Here is a 26641-nt window from a genome sequence, read left to right on the forward strand (position 1 = left end):
ACCACCAGAAACAGAGTGACTTAAAACAACAGAAATTTATTCTCTTATAGTTCTGGAGGCCAGAGTCTGAAACCAGTACCACTAGGTTGAAAGCAAGCTGTCAGCAGGGCTACACTCTCTGCAGACCTCTGCACATCATCTACCAATCTGTTCCTTGCCTCTTTCAGCTTATGGCGGTTACCACCATTCTGTGGCTTGTGGCCTCAGCACTCCAATCTCTGCCAATCTTCACATTACTTTCTCCTGTGTGTGTCTTTTCCTCTGTGGCTGTGTCAAATCTCCCTGTCTGTGTTAAAGCATGAGAAAACTCTATGTGCCATTATTGGCTTTTAAGATGGAAATGGTCGTGCTCAAGGACTGGAGAGAAGCTTCTAGAAGCTGAGAATGTTCCCAAGCTGACAGCCACCATGAAAATAGGGATCTCAGTCCTAAAACCACAAGAAACTGAATTCTGCCAACATCCTGAATGTGCTCAGATGTGGATTCCTCCCCAAAGCCTTCAGATCAGAGCCCAGCCCTGCTGATCCTCTGATTTGGGCCCTGTGAGATACGTAAAAGTTGAGCACCTAAACAAGCTGATCCAGACTTCTAACCTCAGAACAGTGGCATAATAAATGGATGTTGTTTTAAGCTGTTAAGCTCATATCAATTTATTACATAATAATGATAAAAGGTACCAACTCACAGATAAAAGCAGCTTAGTGAACCCTCTGCATAAAGAGTATACAGGAAACAAGATAGAAAGTAAATGATAAAAACATGTAAAAACACTAAAAGGATAAGAAAAAATAAATGCAGTTACAAAGTCAGTTCTCGCACTATTCTGGAAGTATACCAACCTACGGTCAACTATAACAGAACAGGAGTGCATATTGAAAAGACAGTAACCACTACAAGAATCTATTTTTAAAAAGCTAACTGAGAAACAAAATAGTATTAAAATATATGCATGATCAATCCAAAAGAAAGGAAGACAAAATATAAATAGAAAAAGAATAACACTTTTAGAAATAAAACAGCAATATGATGGATTTAAACCCAACTATACCAATAAATACATTAAATGGAAATAGAACAAAAACCAGTTCAAACAAAATACAAAAATCATCAGACTGGATTTAAAAACAACAACAAAACAAGATAAGCTATATGCTGTTTACAAGAGACACACTTTAAATATAAGGCCATAATTAGATTGAAAGTAAAAATCACACACAAGCATGATTTCTTACAATTATGAAATAGGGTGGAATTTTTTTATCAAAATTTTTTTCTTCATCTATGGGATTTTAATTAATTTTAAATATTTAGCCAATGTTGTATGGGATTTTTCCTATATTCTGTTAATTAGCAAATTAAATTTTAAATATTTAGCCAACATTGTTCTCCTATAATATTACCTGTTTGTGATGTCATTATCCTTCTTAGATATCACTGAATGTAATTTGCTAATATTTGTTAACAATTTTTACATCTATGTTCTTATGAGCCCTGTAATTTTTCTTTTTTGTAATGTCTTTGTTATGTTTTGGTATCAGTGTTATGCTGGCTTCATAAAATAAGTTACAAAGCATTCCCTCTTTCTCTAGTCTCTGAAAGAGCTGGTGTTGATATTTCCTCCTTAAATGTTGGGTAAAATTTACCAGGGAAGGCAGCAGGCCTAGAGATGGAAATGTTTTTAAAAAATACAGATTCAATTTCTTTAAGAGACACAGGTCTATCAGATATTCTGTATTTTATTTTGTCAGCTTATTAAGTTTGGTTTTATGAGAAATTTGTTCAATTCATCTACATTGTCAATTTTATTAGCATAAAGTTGTTCCTATCATTTTATTATGTATCTATATCACTACACATTTACTGTATTCTTTTTTAAATTGAAGTATAGTTGACACACTACTACATTTTTAATGTCTAGGATCTATAGATCAACTCCTGCTAATATTGGTAATTTGTGTTGTTGTTTTTGCTCAGTGTTACTAGTAGTTTTATAGAATTCTATTATACATTTGCTTTCTGTTTCATTGATTTCTACTCTATAATCTTCCTCCCTCTGTTTCCTTTTGTTTAATTTGCTGTCATTTTTGTAACTTCTTGAAATGGAAGGTTAGGGCACTAATTTTCAAACTTTCTTCTTTTCCAAAAAATACACTTACAGCTAGAAATTCTCCCCTCTGCTTTGGATCCCGTAATTTTGATGCCATGGTTCTATTATTATTCATTTAAAAAGATTTTCTAACTCCCAATATGATTTCTTCTTTGACCACTGGAAATAGGTTGTTTAATTTCCAAAAACTGGTGCATTTTCTTGTTGTCTCTCATTTATTTCTAGTTTAACTTCACTGTGGTCAGACAATGTAAGCTCTATGATTTCAATCCTTTGGCATTTTTATTTTATTATTATTTTTAAAGATTTTATTTATTTATTTGACAGAGAGGTAGAGAGAGAGCACAAGTAGGCAGAGCAGCAGAGGGAGAGGGAGAAGCAGGCTCCCCGCTGAGCAGGGAGCCCTATGCAGGGCTTGATCCCAGGACCCTGGGATCATGACCTGAGCCGAAGGCAGACGCTTAACCGACTGAGCACCCAGGCGCCCCAATCCTTTGACATTTTTAAAGAACTTGCTTTATGGCACAGTGGATAATCAATTTTGATAAACTTCCTGTGTGCTCTTGAAAAAAATATATACTCTGCAACTGTTGTGTGGGTCTCTCTCTCATACACGCAGACACACACACATACAAACACACACAAAAGGCAAATGTTATTAAATATGTTAGTCGAACACATATCTTCAGTGATTTTTTTTCTGCTTCCATTATCACTCACTAAAAGTGGCATACAAAAAAATTCAAGGATTATAGAACTATTTCTCTTTTTAGCCTGAACATTTTGCTTTATATGTTTTGGAGTTACATCAGTTGAGGCATACAAATTTAGGATTGTTATATCTTCCTAATGAACACTCTCTTATCATTATGAAAGTATTCTCTTTATTTTTAGCAATACTTCTTGACTTAAAGTATACTTTGTCTCTTAGAAATTTCTCTAATCTGACATAAAGTATCTATAGAAGTCTACCACAAATATCATACCTAATGACAAAGCACTGCACAATAAAGATACCCTTGTCACCACGTCTATTCAAAATTGTATCAGAGGTCCTAACCAGTATAAAGATTAGAAATGAATATATAAAACTATCATTATTCACAAATGGCATAAATGTATACATAGAAAATTCAAAAGAATCTCCCAACTATTAGGTCTAATAAAATCCTTTAACCACCAGATCACAGGAATTTCAGGTCAACATACTAAATCAACTTAAATATGTATACGTATGTATGTGTATATAAGTATGTGTATGTGCAAGAAACAACTGGAAACTTTAAATAAAAAGCAAAACAATTCAGAATGGCATAAAAAAATATTTATACAATGCTAAAAACAGGCAAGACTAATCAATAGTGATATAAGCCAAAATAGCAGTTATCTCTAAGGATGAATTTTGAATGAGAAAGGACACAACAGATCCTTCCAGGGTAGTGGAAAAATTCTGTATCTTAACCTGGGTGGCTTATGTGGTATACAGATATGTAAAAATTGATGGAGTTGTACATTAAGACATGTATACTTTTATATTACACTTTAATATATTTTTTCAAAAGAAAAAACCTTAATAATCCTCTTATTCCCCTAACTAAACTGTCTGCAATAAAGGCAGGCTTGTTTTAAAAATACAGCCACAGAGGGCCTTAGGCAACATCAATCCACTTGTGAAGGGTCACAAGGTCACAACTAGTAGACAGCAGAGGGGCCCTGATTTCCAAATCTTTCTTTTCATTGCACCACTGTTGAAAAAACATAGTCAAAGGCAAAAATCTACTTATTTTGTGACTGTGAATGATAAATTCGTTAATATTATCCAAATTGAGGGATGCCTGGGTGGCTCAGTTGGTTAAGTGACTGCCTTCGGCTCAGGTCATGATCCCAGGATCCTGGGATCGAGTCCCACATCGGGCTCCCTGCTCAACGGGGAGCCTGCTTCTCTCTCTGCCTCTGCCTGCCACTCCCCCTGCTTGTGCTCTCTCTCTCTGTCAAATAAAGAAATAAAATCTTTAAAAAAAAAAAAATATATTATCCAAATTGATTCATTAAAGCCACGGAAAACTTCCTTTACATCTCTGCCCAAGAACATTTTTACACAAGTTGGAAGGTTTGCATTTTACTTTTTTCTTCTATTTGACTCTACTAATACACATAAAGAATAACAGTTACGATGAAAAAGCAGTGAGTTCATAAATTAAAAACTGCAATCAGATGCTGAATAACAGAAATGAATGCTGACCTATTAAGTGAAAAGCAATTGTAATTATTACTGTTTAAGCAGTTCAGGTGCCCCTCTGTCTTTAAGAAACAAGATATAAATAGGATACAAAGAATCTCCTGTGGAGTACAAAAGAATAGGTACAATTCAAATAAAATTTAAAAGATTTTAAAGGGCAAATATAGTAAAGAAGACAATAACCAATCTAAGAGGCATCTCAAATATGCTGACCTACTAATTAAAGGGAAAAAAAAAATCCACGAATTGGAACTGTGTGAAATCCAGATCTTTTAACTAACCTGATAAAAGACTTGATGCAATAAAAGGCAGGTTCCAAAAACAAATGATAAAAACAAACACTTCAAGGAAGGTAAAGATTCCACTACAAGCCGGCCACATTTAAAGAGAAGGAACTTGATGCTCAGAGAAATTAGAAAACCAAATTACAGAGGTGGTAAAGCTAGTAAGTAGTCCAGAGGTAGGAATCCAAGTCCACTGATAACACCACACTGCCCCAAACATTTTATCAGCAGGAAGAAAACTGGAAATCAATAACAACAGTATAAACTAAGAGGAGTTTAAGAGTGGTCTACCCACTATTATTATATACTATGGCAGAGGGAGTTAGTCTGACATCAGATAGATACCATGAAGACTTTGTTCTCATTTTAACTCCAAAATTTAAGCCCTATTGTATAGTTTAGAAATGTAAATGTTTTTACTTTTAAATAATCTAATTTACAGTATTTTAAATATTAAAGATAATTTACTGGTACCATTATCACCAAGTCCAAGAACATTTGTTTTCTAAAAATATTTCTCCTATTTTCCCAAGGAATATAGCAAAGAGAGTTGCAACAATTACCTCCTATCCCACACACATTCTCTCATACAACATGACCTTACCACGCCCCCATCAAATTTCCCTCCTCTTAAATCTGGGTAGCCTCACGACATGTTTGTATTCAATGGAATATGGTGGAAGGACTGCATGACTTCTACGCCTACATCAGAAAAAGCCTTGAAGCTTCTGCCTGGGTCTTTTGGAAAACTAGTGCTGTGGGAAGCCAGGTGCCATGTAAGAGAAGTCCCACCACCCTGAGATCATCATAGTGGAAAGGCCACATGCGGGCACAATGGCTAACAAACTCAACTGTGTACATCCTTCTAGCCATCTCCACCAAGGTGCGAGCAAAGCCATCCTGGATTCTCTAGACAAACCCTACCATCAGCTGAGTACTACTCAGTCACCTCAGCCAATCCTCTAAGGAGCAGAAGATTAATTCAGTTCATCTCTTCGTAAATTCCCGACTCACAGATTACATGAAATAATGATAAAATGATGGTGGTTTTAAACCCTTAAGTTTCAGGATAGTTTGTTAGGCAACAATAGTAGTTAAAATGTAAGTTGGACACTTATAAATTTAAACCTTTACATTTGTTAAGATTGTTTCCTTAAAAAAAAAATCTGAGATCTATCATAAAAAAACTAAAACTACTGATCACTTATTTACTGCCCTCTCTGAAACCTTAACCAAAAGCGCTTATTTGGCAGAGAATATATGGGGGGAGAAAAAGCAAGTGAGTTCTACAAGATATAAAGCCCAGTACTCAAAAAAACAAAAAAGATTAAATCACTTGGTCCAGGCAGAAAACAAAGAGAAGTATATGGATAATAAACTTGATCCTAGAAACACACATTTTGAAGATGCTTACAAAAATAAACCTTTCTTACTCAGGCAATGGGAAAGTATTTCTCCCTAAAAGGATAGGGGACCTCTCCCCTCTTTTAACACCAGTCGCTGTACCTTCAGGATCCTCGAAAATATTTTATAAGATTTGATCATTAGAGTAATTACAAATTAAAGTGCACTTGTTAAATAGAATGTTCTGGCAATTACACTACATAATTTCTATGTCATTACTGTTTAAATCAGATAATTTGTGCTTTTGGGACTTCTGTAACATCTGGCAGAAGAATGATAGCGTTGGATGGATACAAACTTAGCACTGAACATAAAGGAATTTGGGGGAATAAAACCTATATTTTTGTAAGATAAGAATTCACATTGATAGAGACTGTGTTCCCTCAGTCTAATGTAATTTTGCCCTAGAAAAAGATAATGGCATACAGACTTTTATACAACTACCACAAGCAACATGAATATACTTTATATAAATAGATGTTCCACCCAAAGGTAAAATGCTTCTATTTTCACCTTATTATGCCGACATCTCTAAACCAATAGCCTAAGCGGACTCTAAGTCAGAATAATTTGGTCTAAGAATTTCTTGATTCTCAGGAGCTCTATTTGGCAGTAGAGGACCATGAAACAATTGTAAGCATATTTTAACACTTATATTACAAAACTAAAACCCACTTGATCTATAGTTCACCATGTTTCACACTGCTTTTAAATATTTATGTAGTATGATCTGGTGAAGAAGATATTAAATTGGAATTTAACAGATTTAGATTCATCACTAGCTAATGTAATGACTTTCGTCAATTCAGTATTATGTACATTGGCATCATTTCTAAACCACCTGTTAAGTTTATCTTGCTTATAAAGAAAAAGATTTACTTCAGAACACATTAATGGTTGGCATTAACTCTACCAAATGATTTTTATTATAATTTTCCAAATGGCAGCTGTTGGACAGATAGTGACCACAGCCAGTATATAAGCTGGGGATAGAGAAGAATACTTTTAGAAAAGTTAAATCTTTACTTTTTAACCTATTCCAATATTCCAATATACAACACAGCAAGAAAAAAAGGGTAAGATCTATAGGCAACACTTACGGAGACCTTTTCATCTAGCCACCCCATTTGCAGTTGATAGAACCATCAGCCAGAGTTAAATGATTTGTTCAGTGTCAGAGAGCTGGCAAGCACCAAAAGTGGAATAAGAACCCAACTCTACTACCTCCCGGTCCAGCTCTCCTTCTGAAAGTACTGTACAGCCTTTTCAATGGGAAACAAATTTCACATATATTTCTAAGAGAAGTCCATTAAAATGCTGAGTGTTTTGGAAACAGTTAATAATTCATTTCTAGTCTCTAATTTCATCAAGGTAAACTTTGGTGAGGAATCTCCATCATGGTCATAGTCTAGAAATGCCCAGACCTGGCTGCCATAATGACAGATACCTTATGATAATAAGTAAACTAGAATGCAGAATGGAGACCATTAAATAAATCAGGGTTGTCTTTTTCATCACACACATTGTGCAGTCACTAGGAACACAAAAGGTCTCCCAGTTGTCTTACTGACTAAAAGTAATCTTTGGGAAATGGACATCTGTCATGCTTTCATTCTGACAGGTAAGTGAGGCTTCTGGCTCCTTCATAGTTCCTTATCCTTTCCCATTTATGATTTTAAAACTCCTCCTTTTGTACAGCAATGTGTACAAGCCAGGCTATCTTTTCAGCAGCGCTTAAATTTTAACAGGAAAAAAATATATACAAATAAAGGCAGTGTTAGGGTTTCATGCTCTCCCCTTACTACTGTTTTCCTGAGGTTTAATCAATTAAAAAAATTTTTTTTAAATCTTCTAAACATTCTTTTCAATTCAACTACAAAGCCCAAAGGCTCTGCTTTGGTACAGGATCAAATTTAAATCTCTTTCAAAACATATTTAATAGTTTACAATAACAAAGAACACTTGTACTTAAATATATTTAATAATTAATTAATCATTGGTTTGATGCCCAATAATCTCTCTTCTGACATGGCACCTATCACTCTGACCAGGTTTTGACTCTGAACAAGCAGAATTAAACATACATACAAACATACATACATACATACATAAATAAATAAAATAAAAATCATTGAGACAGGAAAAAAAACCAATAAAATAAAATAAAATCGGGGTGCCTGGGTGGCTCAGTCATTAAGCGTCTGCCTTCAGCTCAGGTCATGATCCCAGGGTCCTGGGATCGAGCCCAGCATCAGGCTCCCTGCTCAGTGGGAAGCCTGCTCATCCCTCTTGCACTCCCCCTGCTTGTGTTCCCTCTCTCGTTGTGTCTCTCTCTGTCAAATAAATAAATAAAATCTTTAAAAATAAATAAATAAAATAAAATGTTTAAAAAATAAAAATAATAATAAATAAAAATAAATAAAATAAAATCCGTACTTTCTCTGGCACCAAATAACAATAAAATCAAAACATAATTCTAAAAAATAAAAACGTAGAATAAAAAGTAAGATACAACAATTCAACTGATAAAATATATATAAGGAATACACTACAGTCTCCACCTTATATCAGGAAAGGTCTAATAAATAGCTCTCTCAATTTAATGCTGCTTTAAGCATACAATCACATTGCTAATTAAACACTCTTTCCCATCTTCCTCCATTCCCAAAACCATTCCTAATCACGCTTTCTAAAGTCAGTAGTGACTGTTTTGCAGTGTAATACATAATTTTGACTTTGTAGCTAGATTCTGAATATCATGTCTTCTTCTTTAGAACCTTCTTACTCTTAAAAGGTAGATGCTTTCAAGTAACCCCTCCCTGAGTGCTGCCTCTAGTGATCTAACTCCCTCACTAGCTCACACCATATATGCAGATACAGGATAGTGGCCAAATTCTTTCGGTGAACTCCAATAGAATAATCATCTTTCACCCATAAAGAAATTGGTTCAATATTTAGTTCAACATTTTAAGCCTCTCAGGACAATCTATCAAAATTTACAATAAATAAGGAATGAGAATATTTTATGATATTTTTGGCAAAAAAAAGTCCTTAACCATCGCAAAAAGAACTACAAAGGAATTCTTTCAAATTCAAAAGTAATTGTTTTAGGGGCTCCTGGGTAGCTCAGTTGGTTAAGTGACTGCCTTCAGCTCAGGTCATGATCCCAGGGTTCTGGGATCGAGTCCCCAATGGGACTCCCTGCCCAGCAGGGAGCCTGCTTCTCCCTCTCTCTCTGCTGCTCCCCCTGCTTGTGCTCTCTCACTCTCTCTGTCAAATAAATAAAATCTTTAAAAAAAAAAAAAAAAGTAATTGTTTTAAACCAATTAATGCTATAAGGTTTAAGCATTAGACAAAGTATTCTCATTTCCTAAATAAGTCTATTCATATTTTATTACAGTTCTTACCTATGGTAGTTCTTAAAATAGTTGACACTCTGTTTTCTAATGGACTCTTGCAAAACTTCAGATTTGCTACCACAAAATTCTTCTCCAACTTGCATTAACCTAGTTGGATAAAAAGATTTATACAAATTTCAGCAACATTCTTATTACAGAACAAAAGTAGTCCAGGTCATCTTTCTTCAAAGATAACACACCATAAAAATGGATGTTTGAAGAAATTCTAACGTTCACAAATTCATTATGGCTTACAGACATCCAAAGGGCAGAAATATTTAAACACACTCAAACACACCCAGCAGAAATTAGATTATGAATGTTCAATTGTCTTCATTTCCATGAAAAAGTTATATATAACTCACTGATTCATGATTTCTTTGATTATCATCGTTGAATGACTCAAGCTAAAGAATAAAACAAGATCTCACACAGTACCTGCTGATTATATCCAAAACAAAGATGAAATCATCATATTTAAAGATAGACAAATCTGTTCCAAGCAAGTAGGTTTTTACTTTTAGCTGAACATCCTGCAAAACAAAACAAAAAAATATTTCAAGTGAACCCAAAATATAGAATATAAGCTCCCAGAACCATTTATTCTATAGTTACACATTGAAAGAGACAGGAATACATTCTTTTTTTTTTTTTTTAAAGATTTTATTTATTTATTTGACAGAGAGAGACACAGCGAGAGAGGGAACACAAGCAGGGGGAGTGGGAGAGTGAGAAGCAGGCTTCCCGCCGAGCAGGGAGCCCGATGTGGGGCTCGATCCCAGGACCCTGAGATCATGACCTGAGCTGAAGGCAGACGCTTAACGACTGAGCCACCCAGGCGCCCGACAGGAATACATTCTTAAGAATATATATTTAGGCCAATAATCAATATTCTTACAGTGATATCCCTGAAACAATTCCATAAACATCAGATATAAAAATAATAATGATGACAATCATCACTATTAATACAGACACATATGCAAGATAAAAATTATATCCTCATTTTGGATATGAAGATAAAAATCACCATCATTTATGTGTGGCTTGGTAGGCTAGAAACTCCAAAATAATCAATTCAAAAATAATTAGAATAATCAGTTCAAAAATAATTAGAATAAATAACTATGTGATTATGTGCAATACATAAAAATTAAGTTTTCGTGTATTTCTGCTATAGTATCTTAAAATGAGATTCCATTTAAAATAAACATTAAAAATATAATGTACTTAGGAATAATTTTAATAGGCAACATTAGACCTGTAAGAAAAAGCTAACAACTCTAACAGGATACAAAAGAAATTTCAATAAAATGAGAGTCAAGGGACTGAATGGGTATAAAGACATCAACTTTTCCAAATTAATGTTGGGGTTCAGTGACATTTTAACCAAAATCACAAAAACCTTTTCCTATGAACAATCATTCTAAAATTCACCAGAAATAAGAAACAGGCAATAACCTCTTTTTAAAAAACAAAGCTTTGAAAAGATGGAGTAAAAGTTATAAGTGATGTTGAAGGACTTGTCCTACCTGTACTAAATATATTAGAAACTATTTTTTAAAAAACAATACTGCCAATACCCAAAGAATCAACAAAATAGGACAAACAACTCAGAAATAGTGCTTATATATATATATATATTAATAAACAACAGTAAAAACTACTGTTTGCTGATTGTTTACTTTTTATCAGCATTATACTAAGAACTTTACATATTATCTTTAATCCTAAAACAGCTCTGTTGAGCAGGCATTTATTATCCTCTGAAGAGAAGAAAAACTGAAAACAGGACAAGTAATTGCCTAAATTCACATGCCCCGTGAATGACAAGGCTAAGATTTGAATCCTGGTCTCTCTACCTTCAGAGTCTCCTCTTTCCAGCAGACCTTGCTATGAGGAGGCATCACACATAGACAAGAAAAAAGATTATTCAGAAAGTAGTAGAGAAAAAAAAAAAATCAACTAGATTTGGAGGGAAAAACTCCTCTCTCCTCTCCTTATATCACATATCAAAAGACATACAAATGGATTAGATAACTGTTTTTGTATGTTTGCAAAAGATTAAAAATTAATCCAATAAAGCAAAAGTATTTTCTCAGTACAAAGTGTTCTAGGCAGTACTCCAGGTATTAGGGATATAGCAATTAATATAAAGTTTAGATAAAGATCTATAATTACCAGATGAATATTGACCTGAGCTTTACACAGGAAAAAGTATTTTAAGAATAAATGTAGCACAGATATTGAACTCAAGTTGGAAGAGGGGACTGTGGTCTCAAAACAGAGGTAAAACTGCTGCCCAGTTTACCCCGAACCCAACCCTCCCCCATCGCCATCGCCACTGCTGCTAGGGAAGGAGGGCCAAGATCCAAAGGAACCAGAGCAGTTGAGAAAACTTTTTTTTTTTGGTGATTTGAGCTTTGAAACTATGGATGACAGTTTAAGAGAACATTCTGAAAAATGGGGCACAATTACAGATTGTGTGGTGATGAGAGACCCCCAAACAAAATGTTCCAGGGGTTTTGCTCTTGTGACTTATACTTGTATTGAAGAGGTGGATGCAGCAACGTGTGCTTGACCACACAAGGCTGATGGGCCTGTACTGGAATCAAAGAGAGCTGTTTCTAGAGAGGATTCTGGAAAGCCTGGTGCCCATCTCACAGTGAAGAAAATTTTCATTGGTGGCATTAAAGAAGATACAGAAGAATATAATTTGAGAGACTATTTTGAAATGTATGGCAAGACTGAAACCATAGAAATTATGGAAGACAGGCAGAGTGGGATTTGCTTTTATAACTTTTGATGATCATGAGAGAGTTGATAAAATTGTTGTTCAGAAACACTATTAATGGGCATAACTGTGAAGTGAAAAAGGCCCTTTCCAAACAAGAAATGCTGTCTGCTGGATCCCAAGACATCGTGGAGGTAGGTGGATCTGGCAACTTTATGGGCTGTGGTGGAAACTTTGATGGAAGAGGTAGCTACGGTGGTGGAAGTGGCAGGAGAGGTAGTTATGCAGGAGGTGATGGTAGATATACTGGATTTGGAGGTGTTGGTGGCAACGATGGTGGTGGTCCTGGTTACAGTAGTAGAGGAGGCGGTGGTGGTGGTGGACCAGGATATGGACACTGAGGAGGTGGTATGGTGGCAGTGGTGGAGGACAGGACGGTTACAATGAAGAAGGAAATTTTGGAGGTAACTATGGTGGTGATGGGAACCACAATGATTTTGGAAATTATAGTGGACAAAAGCAATCAAATTATGGACCCCTGAAGGGGGACAGTTTTGGTGGAAGAAGCTCGGGCAGTCCCTATGGTGGTGGTTATGGATCTGGTGGTAGAAGTGGTGGATATGGTAGCAGAAGGTTCTAAAAAAATTTCAGAAGAAAAGGGCTACAGTTCTTAGCAGGAGAGAGAGTAAGGAGTTGTCGGGAAAGCTGCAGGTTACTTTGAGACAGTAGTCCCAAATGCATTAGAGGAACTGTAAAAATCTGCCACAGAAGGAACGACGATCCATAGTCAGAAAAGTTACTGCAGCTTAAATAAGAAAGCCTGCTTGTTCAGGAATGTCATAGCCACAGTTTACAAAAAGTGCAGCTATTGATTGATGCAATGTAGTGTCAATTAGATGTACATTCCTGAGGTCTTCATCACATATAGCTTTGTCTTTGTCTTTTTTCTTTTCATTACATCAGGTATACAGCCCCGTAAATTGTGGTAGCGGTACCAGGAAAAAAAAATTAAGGAATTTTTAACTTTAAAAAAAAAAGAAGAAATGTAACATAGGTCACAAAAGATAAAGGTCAATGGTCTGACCTCATAAAAATGCTGATAATCTGCATATTGAAAATATAATAAGTGAAAATAGACAAATGACATACAAAAGATTACTCATTATCACATAAATCATTTTGGACCTATAATCAAAAAACATGAGCAAATAATTCACAAATCAATAATAAATAGATTTTTAAATGTTCAGCTTCTCTAATAATTAAAGAACTATGAATTAAAACACAAATAAAAATATAAACAGATTGAACTGCCCAATTAAAAGATAAAGAGAGACAAACTAAGGGTTCTAGAGGGGAGGGGGGTGGGAGGATGGGTTAGCCTGGTGATGGGTATTAAAGAGGGCACGTACTGAATGGGGCACTGGGTGTTATATACAAACAATGAGTCATGGAACACTATATCAAAAACTAATGATAATAAAATTTTAAAAAATGTAAAAAAAAAAGATAAAGTCTCTCTCTCAAAAAAACATTTCTTTTGCATTTATAGAAGACACAACAAAAACATGATCTAAAAGCATTTAAAATAAAGGAACAGTCAAAGGAAAATATGAACAAAATAAACACAGCAATGGTAATAATAAAGCAAACTAGAATTCACGGCAAAATGCCTCAGGACAAAAGAACTATATATTTTTTTTAAATTAACAAAGGAATTACATACAAAGAAGGTAGGTAAAGTAGTTATTAGCATTGCAGCATCAATCGACATAGCATCCAAGTATAAAAAGCAAAAGCTAATGTTAGAAATAAAACAAAAACCTGACAAAATTACAATCCTTCTGGAAGGTTAAAACTCCTCCCTCAGAATTACACAGGCCAAGGAAACAAAGAAAAAATAAAGATATAGATTAGAATAATACAATTAATAATAAGCTTGCTCTAATATACACAGAGGACTTAACTCCTACCAGAAAAAAAAATACAGTTATTTTCCAAATGCTCAAGCAAAAATTTTTAAAGTGGGTGGCATTCTAGGATGTAAAGAAAACCTCAAATTCACAGAAAGTAGAAATATTGCAACCCCAATGCTCTATAACAAAAAGAAATAAGTAGCATAAGAATAATATGAATAATTTCTTATGTATCAAATATTTAAAGATGAAAATGAAAATCTTGGAAGATTGAAACTTTCATATAGATTCGTAAGCTCCATAAGGTCAAGTATCATGGATTCACCACCGTGTTCTTAATTCCACAGTGTCTGCCAAATGGTACAACTCATACAACCTTTTTTCTTACAGATTTTCTATTTGAGTCAAAATGCATGGAAAATACTCTAAAAATTTTCATATAAAAAAATCACAGTCATTCTGACTTTTAGTTTTTATGTTAAAAAAGTTAAGTATCTTCTTATGCTTTTCAATCATTTTTCATTATCTCTATATACATTTATAATAAATGTATATAAATTGTCACATGCTAACTTGTGCTTTGGAATTCAAGATTTCAGATGTTAGAAACGTATTATGGCACATATAGCATATACATTTAACACCCCCCAGTGGGGGCAGTATCCCAAAATAAAACACATTAATATTCCTGCAACATATAAACGTTCACTTTAATGCGATAAATAAATACTACACAAAAAAGCTTAATGACAATACAGGTCTGGTTCTGCTGCTGAATGAATTCAAATCAGGTCAGGTTTTGCCTGCTGAATGTGTTATCAAAAAACATTTGTTTTTCAGAGGTTTTGCTTTTTTCAACTGAATTGAGCCTTATAATTTCAATTAACACTCAATGAGTTCCTAAAGTCTGCAAAATACTGTTTTAGAACTATTGAGAATGGGGGGGGTGGCAAATGAGACTTGGGAGTGGTGGAGATGAAGATATTCTAAAGCTTGAAACCTACAACACAATAATCTATACTCAAAAGCATGATCACTTGCATTAAACTGGCCAAATGCTTAAATGAGAATAGCTTTACTAAACCTCATATTCAGCAGACTTTCCTAGATCTGGAATGACATCAAGTTGCCAGACTGTATGGAAACTAGCTATATAAAATGCCAGGTCAATATTTCAAAGCACACTGAACTACCAAAAATTCCATTGTGGATTCTACAATTTTAACTAAGTACGATTGGTGTCTATTAGTAGGAGACTAAATCAGGAGATTAAATCAGAAACAACTCATAATCTGACCTTAGATGTATATTTAATGAGTATGAGATTTCCCTTTCCAGTATACATAATATTCCCAGAAAAAAGTTAGCCCATACCTGTAATTAATGGTAAATTAAAAAGTAGTTTAATATATAATAAAGGCCATATATGAAAACCCCACAGCTAAGATACTCAATGTTAAAAAAACTGAGAGCTTTTCTTCCAAGATCAGGAACAAGACAAAGATGCTACTCTTACTATAACTTTTATTCAACACAGTACTGGATGTCCTAACCACACCAATCGACAAGAAAAAGAAAGAAGCACCACCCATATTTGTAAAGAAGAACTTAAACTGTCACTGGCAGATGACAGGATATTATACACAGAAAACCTTAAAGACTTGACCAAAAACTACTAGAAGTAATAAACGAATTCAGTAAAGTTGCAAGACACAAAATTAATACCTAGAAATTGGTAGTGTTTCTATAAACTAATAACAAAGTAGCAGAAAGAGAAATTAAGAAAATAATTCCACTTACTATTGTCCCAAAAAGAATAAAATACCTAGGAATAAACTTAACCAAAAAGGTGAAAGACCTTTACTCTGAAAACTATGAAACAATGATAAAAGAAACTAAAGACAACACAAACAAATGGTAAGATATTCCATGTTCGTGGACTGGAAGAACTAATATTGTTAAAATATCCATACTACCCAAAGCAACCTACAGATTTAATGCAATCCCTATCAAAATACCAACAGCATTTTTCACAGAACTAGAATAAATAATCCTAAAATTTGTATGGAACCATGAAAAAGACCCTGAATAGCCAAAGCAATCTTGAGAAAAAACAACAAAGCTGGAGGTATCACAATCCCAGATTTCAAGTTATACTATAAAGCTGTAGTAATCAAAATAGTATGGTACTGGCACAAAGACAGACACATAGATCAAGGGAACAGAATAGAGAGCCCAGAAATAAACCTACACTTGTATGGTCAATTAATCTATGATAAAGGAGGCAAGAATATACAATGGGGAAAAGACAGTCTCTTCAATATATGATGCTGGGAAAACGGGACAGCTACATGCAGAAGAATGAAAATGGACCACTTTCTTAAACCATACACAAAAACAAACTAAAATAGGGGCACCTGGGTGGCTCAGTTGGTTAAGCATCCAACTCTTGATTTCAGCTCAGGTCATTATCTCCAGGTCCTGAGATCGGGCCCGGCATCAGGCTCTGTGCTCAGCACAGAGTATGCTTGTCCCTCTCCCTCCACCCGCTTGCACTCTTGCTCTCTCTCAAATAAATAAAATCTTTAAAAAAAAAAAAAAAAAAAACCCTCAAAATGGATTAAATACCTAAATGTGAGACCTGAAACTATTGAACTCCTAAAAGAAAACACAGGCAGTAATCTCTTGGATATTAGCCTTAGCAACATCTTTATATGTTGCTATATGTCTCCTCAGGCAAGAGAAACAAAAGGAAAAATAAGGTATTGGGACTAAATCAAAATAAAGAACTTTATATGGTAAAAGAAGCCATCAACAAAATGGAAAGGCAACCTAATGAATGGGAGAAGATATTTGCAAAGGCATGTTATTCTCTTCTGAAAATAAAAGAGGATACATTTTCAGATTTGCTTCACAACGTTTTTGTTTTCCCAAAAAAATCATTTTAATTCTCATATATTGTAAGCCTATGTAAAATTTTAAGGGGTTAATACCCAAAATATATAAAGAAATTCTATAACTCAACAGCAAAAAACCCAAATAATCCAATTAAAAATGAGCAGAGGACCTGAGTAGACAATTTTCCAAAGAAGATACATAGATGGAGAACAGACACATGAAAAGATGCTCAATGTCACTAATCATCAGGGAAATGCAAATCAAAACCATGAGATATCACCTTATAACTATTAGAATGGCTAAAATCAAAAAGACAAGAAATAACAAGTGTTGCCGAGGATGTGAAAAAAAAAGGAACCCTTGTGCACTGTTGGTGGGAATGTAAATCGGTGCAGCCACTCTGGAAAACAGGATTGAGGTTCCTCAAAAAATTAAAAATAGAGTTACCATATGATCCAAAAGAGCAGTCCAAAAAGAACAAAAAAGAGTTATCTTCAAAGAAATTATACTTTTATCTAGGAAATAATAAATTTTAACAAATTAACAAATTTAATTATCTGATAACAACAACTATGCTACTAAACTGCAAAATAAAAGTTAAAGAAGATACATTCAGCCAATAAACACATAAGATGCCTTCAAGGCACAAAAATCATTGACTGAGAAAATTTTTTTTCATTCTATACTAGATTTCAGCCCAACTATATCACCTATTTAGTTATCCTTTTCCTAAAATTAATAGAAAAGGAAAGAAAACACAAATGAATGAAATAAAAATAGAGTATCTCAATAAGAAAGCAATTTCTTTAGGAAAGCATACATTTGCTAGGACACTAAAAGAAAAAATGTAATAAAGGAATATATGTATATTTCCAATGGAAATTTTTCAAATTAAAAATTTATAGTCAAATACAACTGTGAACTAAATTATAGAAGTTAAAGGACAGATTTAGTCCAAAGAAAAACTAACATAGAATTAACTATATAGGAATGCAAATGAGTACAGAAAATTCAAACACTGAATTTCTAAACAATTTAGACATGAAAGTTTCTATTGCTTTTGTAAAAAAAATAATTTAAAAAACCCAAACCTGCCATATTCGTGTAAGTCCGTGTTCTAATTTCTTTTTTATGTAGCCACGATCAAAATTAGTTTCTTCAGTACCCATATTACTCCCTTCTGAAAATAAAAGAGGATACATATTTTCAGATTTGCTTCACAACATTTTTGTTTTCCCAAAAAAAAAAAAAAATCATTTTAACTCTCATATATTGTAAGCCCATGTAAAATATAGAAAATATGTTCAATATTTATACAATCAAAACAATGTCAAAAATAAGTGTTAGGATTAAACGCATTTGATACATAAACTTAAGACTGTGAAATGTTAAGTATTTTACACCTAAGACCACTCAGTACATATGCGATTGGAGCTGGGATTCCAAGTTGGATAATGTGATCCCAGACACCGGGTTCTCAATGACTTATATACTGCCTACTGCCGGGACATTACCAGACCCATTAACCTAATTATCAGTTAATGTGCATGTTAACAAGGGTACAGATTGCAGAACTGCTCGTGCACATGTTTTATATCTTTCATGATCCAGAATAGTCTAACAAAGAATCTAACAATGTCCAGTTCAACAGGTGAGAGCAATGACCTGCTTGAAAACAAATTTCCCCCTAAAAGCAACTGAAAATACACATATATACATTTATATTAAAAAGATTATGCCTTTTTTTGAATAAACTGTGGAACAACTGAGAATACTATTTCACCTTAGGCTAGTAGGGTGAGCACTGGTAACCAGCAAAAGGCCCTTGCATAGGCCAGGCCCCATATTCACGCCTAGTGTACCTCTGACCACTCCTACAGCTTAAGCTTTATTATCTGTATGGTCTGGCTATTAGGGACCCAGCAGTGCACCTGGATGACAGCTTTAGAGTTTTCTTTTAGAATGGTAAAGCGTTAGGATGCCAGCAGTATCACTATAAGGCTACAGCAAACAACCTCTTGAGCCCCTATCAGCTTTATGACGTTCTGGGAAGAAAAAGGTTCAAATTACTGACTCCTACAATTGTATTCCTTAATGTGAATATGAAAGGATTAATTGCAGGTGAACAAATGACTTTTTCAAGTTCAAGATATTGTCAGATGTTAGGCTAATCAAGGTCCTGAATATTCTTTAGATAGCCAGAATCAGGTCAAGGAATTTTAGCAAAGAGTACTAATAAGTATATAAGGCTCAGTGTTTTAAGTTTGACTTTACACCCCAATGAAAATACATACATATATACAACAATACATGCAAACTATGAGCCTGAAGCAAAAAAGCAAACTTCACTATGATGAGTATGTATCATCCCCTAAACTCTTATATTTCAAGTGTGTATTAATATTGTTCCAAACTTTCTCTCTGGTTTCTCCCTAAATAATGTACTAGAAAAGGGAAAAGAGGTGCTGAAATGTCTTAATAGTTTCTGCATCTAGAAAAAAATAAAAGTTGCCAAAACAGGATAAACTTGTGAAGGTCTGGGGTCCCAGTAATCCCAGCAATTCCCTAAGTAACCTGAGATTTAAAAAAAAAAAAAAAGGCCTGTGGACATTTTGTCATCATTTTCATCATTATTATCTCTTGACCCATCTCCTTTGATATTAACAACAACCAGTGTAAGCACGTTACATTATCCTTAAACTTTATAGCAAATCTACGGGTAGATGCGTTACTACCCTATGGAGCTGTTTGTTTGTTTTGATTTTTTAACCTCCCACTTTAAAAAGGAAGCTGAGGCCTGGAGAAGATAAACTTCTTCACATTCTCATCTTTGGAAAATGGCAGTCAAAAATCTAAAGCAGGTATCTCTGACTGCAACACCCGTGCTCACATGGGTAGTACAGGGATGAGAGTACAGGAGTTGGGTAAGAACAGTCTGGCCTAGAAACCTGGCCCCCTCTTCTCTGCTTTCTCCTCCTCCCTTCCTTTACCATCCCCCCAGCAATATTCCTAAAAGGATGAAAATCCTTCTATAGAATCTTCCTCTGTTATTTTTTGCTATCTATATTTACTATCTATATTTATAAACTTCTTATGAGTCAAGAAAAATATTAAACTTATGCCTTCTATACTGTAAGAATCCTACAATACGATTTGTGTTCTTCCACGCACCCAAACACAGAAACCAAACACCTGAGAAATTAGAAGTTACTAAAATAATTTGATTGACTAGCTACATTAAATTGTATGCAATACAAAAAACCTGTGCAGTATAATTTATTTTGCCCATATTAAACAGAATGCTGATAAAAACATTTATTACTTTAAAAGTATTTTGAATACTTAATCATATTGTTCAAGGATGATCACTTAAGATATAATTATACAAATGAAGTAATTTAAATATAATGTCTAGTTAATAATTCCTCAAAGATTTGTTCTTTATGTAGCTGACTATACCATAGTCATTTAAAGTTGTGTTTTCCATTCAAATATTAATATTTTAAAACCTTGTTTTTTATAAAATTTTAAGTCCTGCTGTGTTTTCATAGGAAGAAAAGTATAATTACGATTTTTATTTTTTTTCAATATTTTATTTATTTATTTGAGAGAGGGAGAACATAAGTGGCAGGAGGGGGTGCAGAACCCAACATGGGGCTCGATCCCAGGACCCTGAGATCATGACCTGACCCGAAGGCAGACACTTAACCGACTGAGCCACCCAGGCACCCCAGAAAAATATAATTATTAATTCTTAGAATCTAGCTTTATTAGTACAACTTGCAAATTAGCAAATAGATTTAATATTAAACATTAGCATTAATTTTACAGTAAATTGGACAGACCAATGTCTTACCTAGTTTGCAATTAATTTTTTAAAAGCCCTTTGTTAATAATTTAGTCCTAAAGCCATCACCACATATTCCTGAAAGCTGGTAATATCTATCACTTAAGAAGTCCTTTGGTCCAGTTAATCCCCAAAGTTAATGGAGCTTTTATAGACACTGAATGACTTTCTTCAGTGAATATTTAACCTATGGGTCACTAAAGTTCCTGAAATGGCTATCCCTTTTCTTTCTCCCTATTCCAGAAATATGGCATATTTATAGTTGTTTTTAAAACAAAATAACTTCCTACCAGAAGCAGAAGTAGTATCCTCATTGTCATGCTTTTCATGCCATTCCATAGTCCTGTAATAGCTGAGCATAACTTCCCACAGTGCTTTGCACAGGTCAGCAAGGCATGGAATATAGCTGTCTGGTGTAACATGCTGAAGAAAATGAGCAAAGTCAACTTTAAAAATTATCACAACTTGGAAAAAGGAAATCAATCCATTATGTCATTTGTGTAACTTAAGTACCTTTGACGATCTCTAAATTCTAGAAATCACATGGATATTATAGATATTCCATATCTATTAGTAACATTTTAAAATAATGTTTTATATAACATAACTATGAAACAATATGTAGTCTCAAATCTCCCTAATGAAAATGAGTATCTTTTTCCCCCTCTATCCTTTGTATAAACTACCAGCTTGTCATTCTGCCCTCTTTTTCTGTGGGTAGAGTGATGCCTCCATTCTATTTTGCAGGCTGTCATAATGGAGCATTTGCTTCATCATTTGAGATTTCGTAGCATTTCTTCCTTTTGTAATCAATCTACCACAACCAATCGTGCCAATAAAACACTAAAAGGCTAGTAAGACTGGTATATACTAAGCCCTCCAAAGTACAGAGCTAGTAGACATAAGCTACATAGCAAATATGGCTATGGTGTGATTGATGCTTAAGACAGCACAGGTTGGTAGTGGTCCTCTGTCTTTCAAAACATTCTTTCCCTCCTCTAAGCTCCATGTTTATTAAAACATTCATCAAGCAATTAATAAAAACATGAACTTGTATGGCTCAGTTCACTTTTGTGCAAGCAAGTCAAATCTCTGAAACTCAACTAGGAAGTAGTAAAATAAAGGAGTTGTTAAGCTCTGGAGTCAGACTACCTGAGTTGGGTTTATGCCAAGAATAGCAGGATGGTTTAATCTAAAAAAATCTATTAATATAATTCACCATATTAACAGTCTAACAAGAAAAACCAAATGATTATCCTAACAGATGCTCGAATAAACCTTTTGACAAAATTCAACAGCTGTTCCTAATAATAACTCATAAAAAAATTAAAATGGATGGATATTTCTTTAAGATAAGGAAACTAAGGCAATACCCACTGTGGTCAGGAACAAGACAAGGATGCCTACTATCCCCACCACTATTTAACAATGTTCTGGAAGTATTAGCCAATGTTATTAGACTAGAGAAAAGAGTAAGAAGCAAATAAACAGGAAAAGAAGAAATCAAATAATTTCTGTCTGCAAATGATAATAATATATCTAGAATATAATTCTTAGAGAATCAATAATAAAACTAACTCAAGCAAAATAATTTAGCAAGGTAGCAGGTCACAAAATTAATGCAAAAAACAACAGCATTCATATATACAAATAATAATCCATTCCTCATACCATACACAAGAATAAACTCCAAATGGATAAGAGATCTAAATGTAAAAAATAAAACTATACTAGCACTAGAAGAAAACTTGAGTTAATTCTTCTCTCAGCTTGATATAGGGAAAGTCTAACTATGACTCAAAATTCAGAGGTAATAAAATGTAAAATTTGATACATTTTAGTACATAAAAATTTTAAAAAAGAATTTACATGGCAACACGAAACACCATAAGCAAAGCCAAGACAAATGACAAACTTGAAAAAATATTCACAACATATATCACAACAAAGAGTTAATATCCTGCATCTATAAAGAACTCTTAAAAGTTTTGGGGAAAAAGACCAAACATCCTATATAAGAATGGGAAGAAGTCACAAGCAAACTGCACAAATAGAGATACAAAAATGGCCATTAAACCTATGAAAACATGTCCAACTTCATTCATTAATAGGACAAATGAACATTAAAACTACAATAAGACACAAATTCTCACTCATCAGATTGGTGAGAATTTTAAAGCTGACTATTAACAAAGATTCTCTCCTTGACCAAACTCTAGCCAAGATCCTCTAAGCTAGGCCTCATTCTTGGCCTATAAAAACCTGAACAAAACACTAACATAGTTTCTAACAGCCCAAGGCTGCATCCCTAGGATGACCCTAGTCCCCGTTAAAGTGCCTCTCTGAGAAAACTCAAGCCTGCCAAAAGAATTTACTGTCTGTTCCAGGTAACACCTGAAGATAGGGCCCCCATCTCCCAGGCTCTGAGGGAGAGAGTGGGAGTCTAACTTCAATAAGCCCAGTTAGCAAACCCAGATGGGCTTCACAGGGACTAACCCCCACTTCCTGTTTTCTGCAATTTTTCATTCCCTGACTCTGAGCCCTGCCTCATCTCCCTCCCTTTAAAACACCCAGTCATCTCTGTACAAATGGAAGTTGAGCCTGGTTCACACTGGATTCTTTTCCCTATTTCAACAGGATATTACTAGTTAAAATCTGTCCATACAACTTTAATTTAGTATTTGGCTTTGTTTATCTTTGACACTCTATTCTGTTGTCGAGGCTGTGAAAAAGTACCCACTGTCATACATTGCTGGTGGGAATGAAGGATGACATAACCCTACGGCAGGGAATTTGGCACTGTTTAACAAAACTACATGTGTATGTTCCCTTTGACCCAGCAATCCTACTTCTAGGAATTTATCCTGAAGATACCACTCAAACAATGTGAAAATATATATGCACAAGGTTATTCATTGTGAAGGATTATTTGTAACTGCGAAATACTGGAATCTATCTAAATGTCCAAACAGGAGATTGGTTGAATAGACTACTGTTCATACACACAAAAGAGTACTACACAACTATGAAAAATAATAAGCGGATACATGCATATTTAAATTTTTTTAATTAAAAAAAAATTTCTCCTGGTAACCATCTGTTTGTTCTCTATAGTTAAGAGTCTGTTTTTTGGTTTGTCTCTTTTTTTCCTTTGTTCATTTGTTTTGTTTCTAAAAGTCCACATAAATTTTTTCTCTGACAGACATATTTCACTTAGCATTATATTCTCTAGCTCCATCCAGGAGGGGAGGTGGGTGAGGGGATGGGTAAAATAGGTGAAGAGGATTAAGACTACATTTATCTTGGGGGTGCCTGGGTGGCTCAGGCAGTTAAGCATCTGATTCTTGGTTTTGGCTCAGGTCATGGGATTGAGCCCGCATGAGGCTCCACACTGGGCGGGGAGCCTGTTTAAGATTCTCTCTCCAGCTCCCTCACGCTCTTCCTCTCAAAAAAAAAAAAAAAAAGAGTACACTTATCTTGATGAGCACTAAGTAATGTATTGAATTGTTGAATCACTATGTTGTACACCTAAAACTAATATCATACTGTATGTTAACGATACTGGAATTAAAATTTTTTTAATTTAATTTAATTTTATTACGTTATGTTAGTCACCCTACAGTACATCATTACTTTTTGATGTAGTGTTCCATGATTCATTGTTTGCATATAACACCCAGTACTCCATGCAATACGTGCCCTCCTTAATACCTGGAATTAAAATTTTTTAAAAATTTAAAAAAAAATTTCCCCTTCATGACATACATATATGAGAAAGGGAAGAATTTTAAATTATATGTATAACATATAAGTTACATATACAATATAAAAAATATATACTTAAAATTATACATATGTCATAAGAAATAGAAAAAATTTAATGCATATATCTGATATCATCACAAAAATAAAGAGAGAAGATAAACAAGAAAATATTGAAGTTAGTTATCTTTACAAGGTGGGGCTGGGGATGAAATGGAAGAAATGTAAGAGGAAGTGACACTTCTCTAAACATACCACATTGGCTATAGGTACATATTCAGAGAAGAATTAGAATGACCATCCAGATTTACACACGGCTGGCAGAGATGAATAAAAAATATTTTTCCACACTTATACCATAATTTGGAGTAATTTTTTATGTTTACATTTCATGTTTACTTTTGTAATTACCACCTTTACAATGAACCAGTCTTGATTTTTTCCCCCTTGGTTTATCTTTATCCCATCACTACATATCCCTTATAGCACACTCATGTAATAAAAACTTGATCCTGATGCACAAGGTCAGGAAAAAGCTAAAAGCAGAAGGCAAAGGAAAGAAAAAAATCACAAAAATGTTCTGGGCTGCAACTCCCAGCAATCATTCACCTGAATAAAGGTACTCCTTTACAAGTCAATTTTTTTTCACCTTCATAAACTCAACTTTACATAAATTTATATTTATATTATGCAAATAAATTTAATCTAATTATATCCCAACATTCTTTCGGGTAGAAAAAAGGAAGACAGTGTTAGTCTTATTTCTTCCCAAAGAAAAATTACGACTATACAAATAACTGTGTTATAGTTCACCAATTAATTTTTATTATACTTGTCACAGTTTAACAAACCAGAAAATTAAATCTTAGAACTACCACTACCTTCTATTTTCTACCCAGACGCTGTCTAGCTACATTATTTGCCTATTTATTCGAGGAAAAGGAGGTTCTTTACTATGTTACCTCTTGATGATTTGCTGAAATGTAATGGGTTTGGATGAGATACACAAAGACGTATATGTAAATTCTTTTCCAAAAAAAAGTTGACATTATTGAAGTTATAGCAAGCTTTTTCTCACCAAACTGATCCAAGTGTAAATAATTCACAAATCTAGCTAAACCACTGCACATGCCTGAAAGTCTTCCAAAAGAATATAAATAGCATTATCTTCACAAATATGTTCATATGTACAAACATAAGACTATGACGTACTGAGCACCAGATAACAAGATGACTCTTGCCTAAATTTATATTCTAAAATAGAAACAAATGTAGAGATTCTTTGTACTAAATACACATGCAGTAAATAGTTTAAGGAAAGAGGGCAAGGTGGGAGAGAGAAAAAATACTGTTTTTAATACATTTAAGCCCAGATATGTTAATTTCTGCACGTGAAGACCATGCTGGCAATAAGTTAAAAGAGTCCTTTCATTTTAAAACTGGACTCCAAAAACCACTTTTCTCTGTACCATGCAACCAACTGGTGTCAACTCTCATAGCAACAAATGCTTCTTATGCTTTTAACACCTTATTACTAAAATCATTCACAACTAGTGTTCTCTCATCAATTTATAAGAATCACCTCTAAATTACAAGTAGAGAATCTTATCACACGGACATGGGTGAATCATAATTATAACAAAAGAAATTCAAAGAAACCAGCAAATAAGCAAATAATTGCATAAGTAATCAAAAAATAAAAGATAGGCCAAGAAGAGAATTTGAGTTTCTGAATTAACAGACCATGAAACTTCCCCTCAGACATCGATTCTTCTTCACACCAGCAGGACATAACAGAAAGAAGCCTACAGAAGGAATTGGAAGCCCTGGGTCCAGCCAGCACGAGTTCCGCAACTTAGCGGTCACAAGCCTTACACAATAAACCACTGGGGACTGAAGTTTCTGCCTTTCATAAAACACTGTTAGAGATTCCTGGATCTGCCTACCTCATCACTAGTTTTATCTGCCCACCAATTACTAAATACCTAACACTTCATCTCAGTTCAAGTCCCAATTAAGGGACGGTTCATTTAGGATAAGACCAGAAATACC

The 26641-nt window shown here is 34.2% G+C and overlaps 1 protein-coding gene and 1 pseudogene across 1 annotated transcript in view; one reads left to right on the forward strand and one right to left on the reverse strand.

Moving 5' to 3' along the window:
* Positions 1-26641, reverse strand: part of VPS50 (VPS50 subunit of EARP/GARPII complex) — a 136083-nt gene that overhangs the window by 58106 nt on the left and 51336 nt on the right. Inside the window, exons 13-16 of the mRNA XM_032402136.1 lie at positions 21118-21250; positions 18072-18160; positions 9871-9965; positions 9442-9540 (exon numbers count right to left, since the gene is read on the reverse strand). Of these exons, the coding sequence (XP_032258027.1) occupies positions 9442-9540; positions 9871-9965; positions 18072-18160; positions 21118-21250 (416 nt within the window). The remainder of the gene's footprint in view (positions 1-9441; positions 9541-9870; positions 9966-18071; positions 18161-21117; positions 21251-26641) is intronic.
* Positions 11726-13261, forward strand: LOC116630512 (annotated as a pseudogene).

Source organism: Phoca vitulina, unplaced genomic scaffold, assembly GCF_004348235.1.
Source record: "Phoca vitulina isolate PV1807 unplaced genomic scaffold, GSC_HSeal_1.0 scaffold4, whole genome shotgun sequence".
Taxonomy (NCBI): domain Eukaryota; kingdom Metazoa; phylum Chordata; class Mammalia; order Carnivora; family Phocidae; genus Phoca; species Phoca vitulina.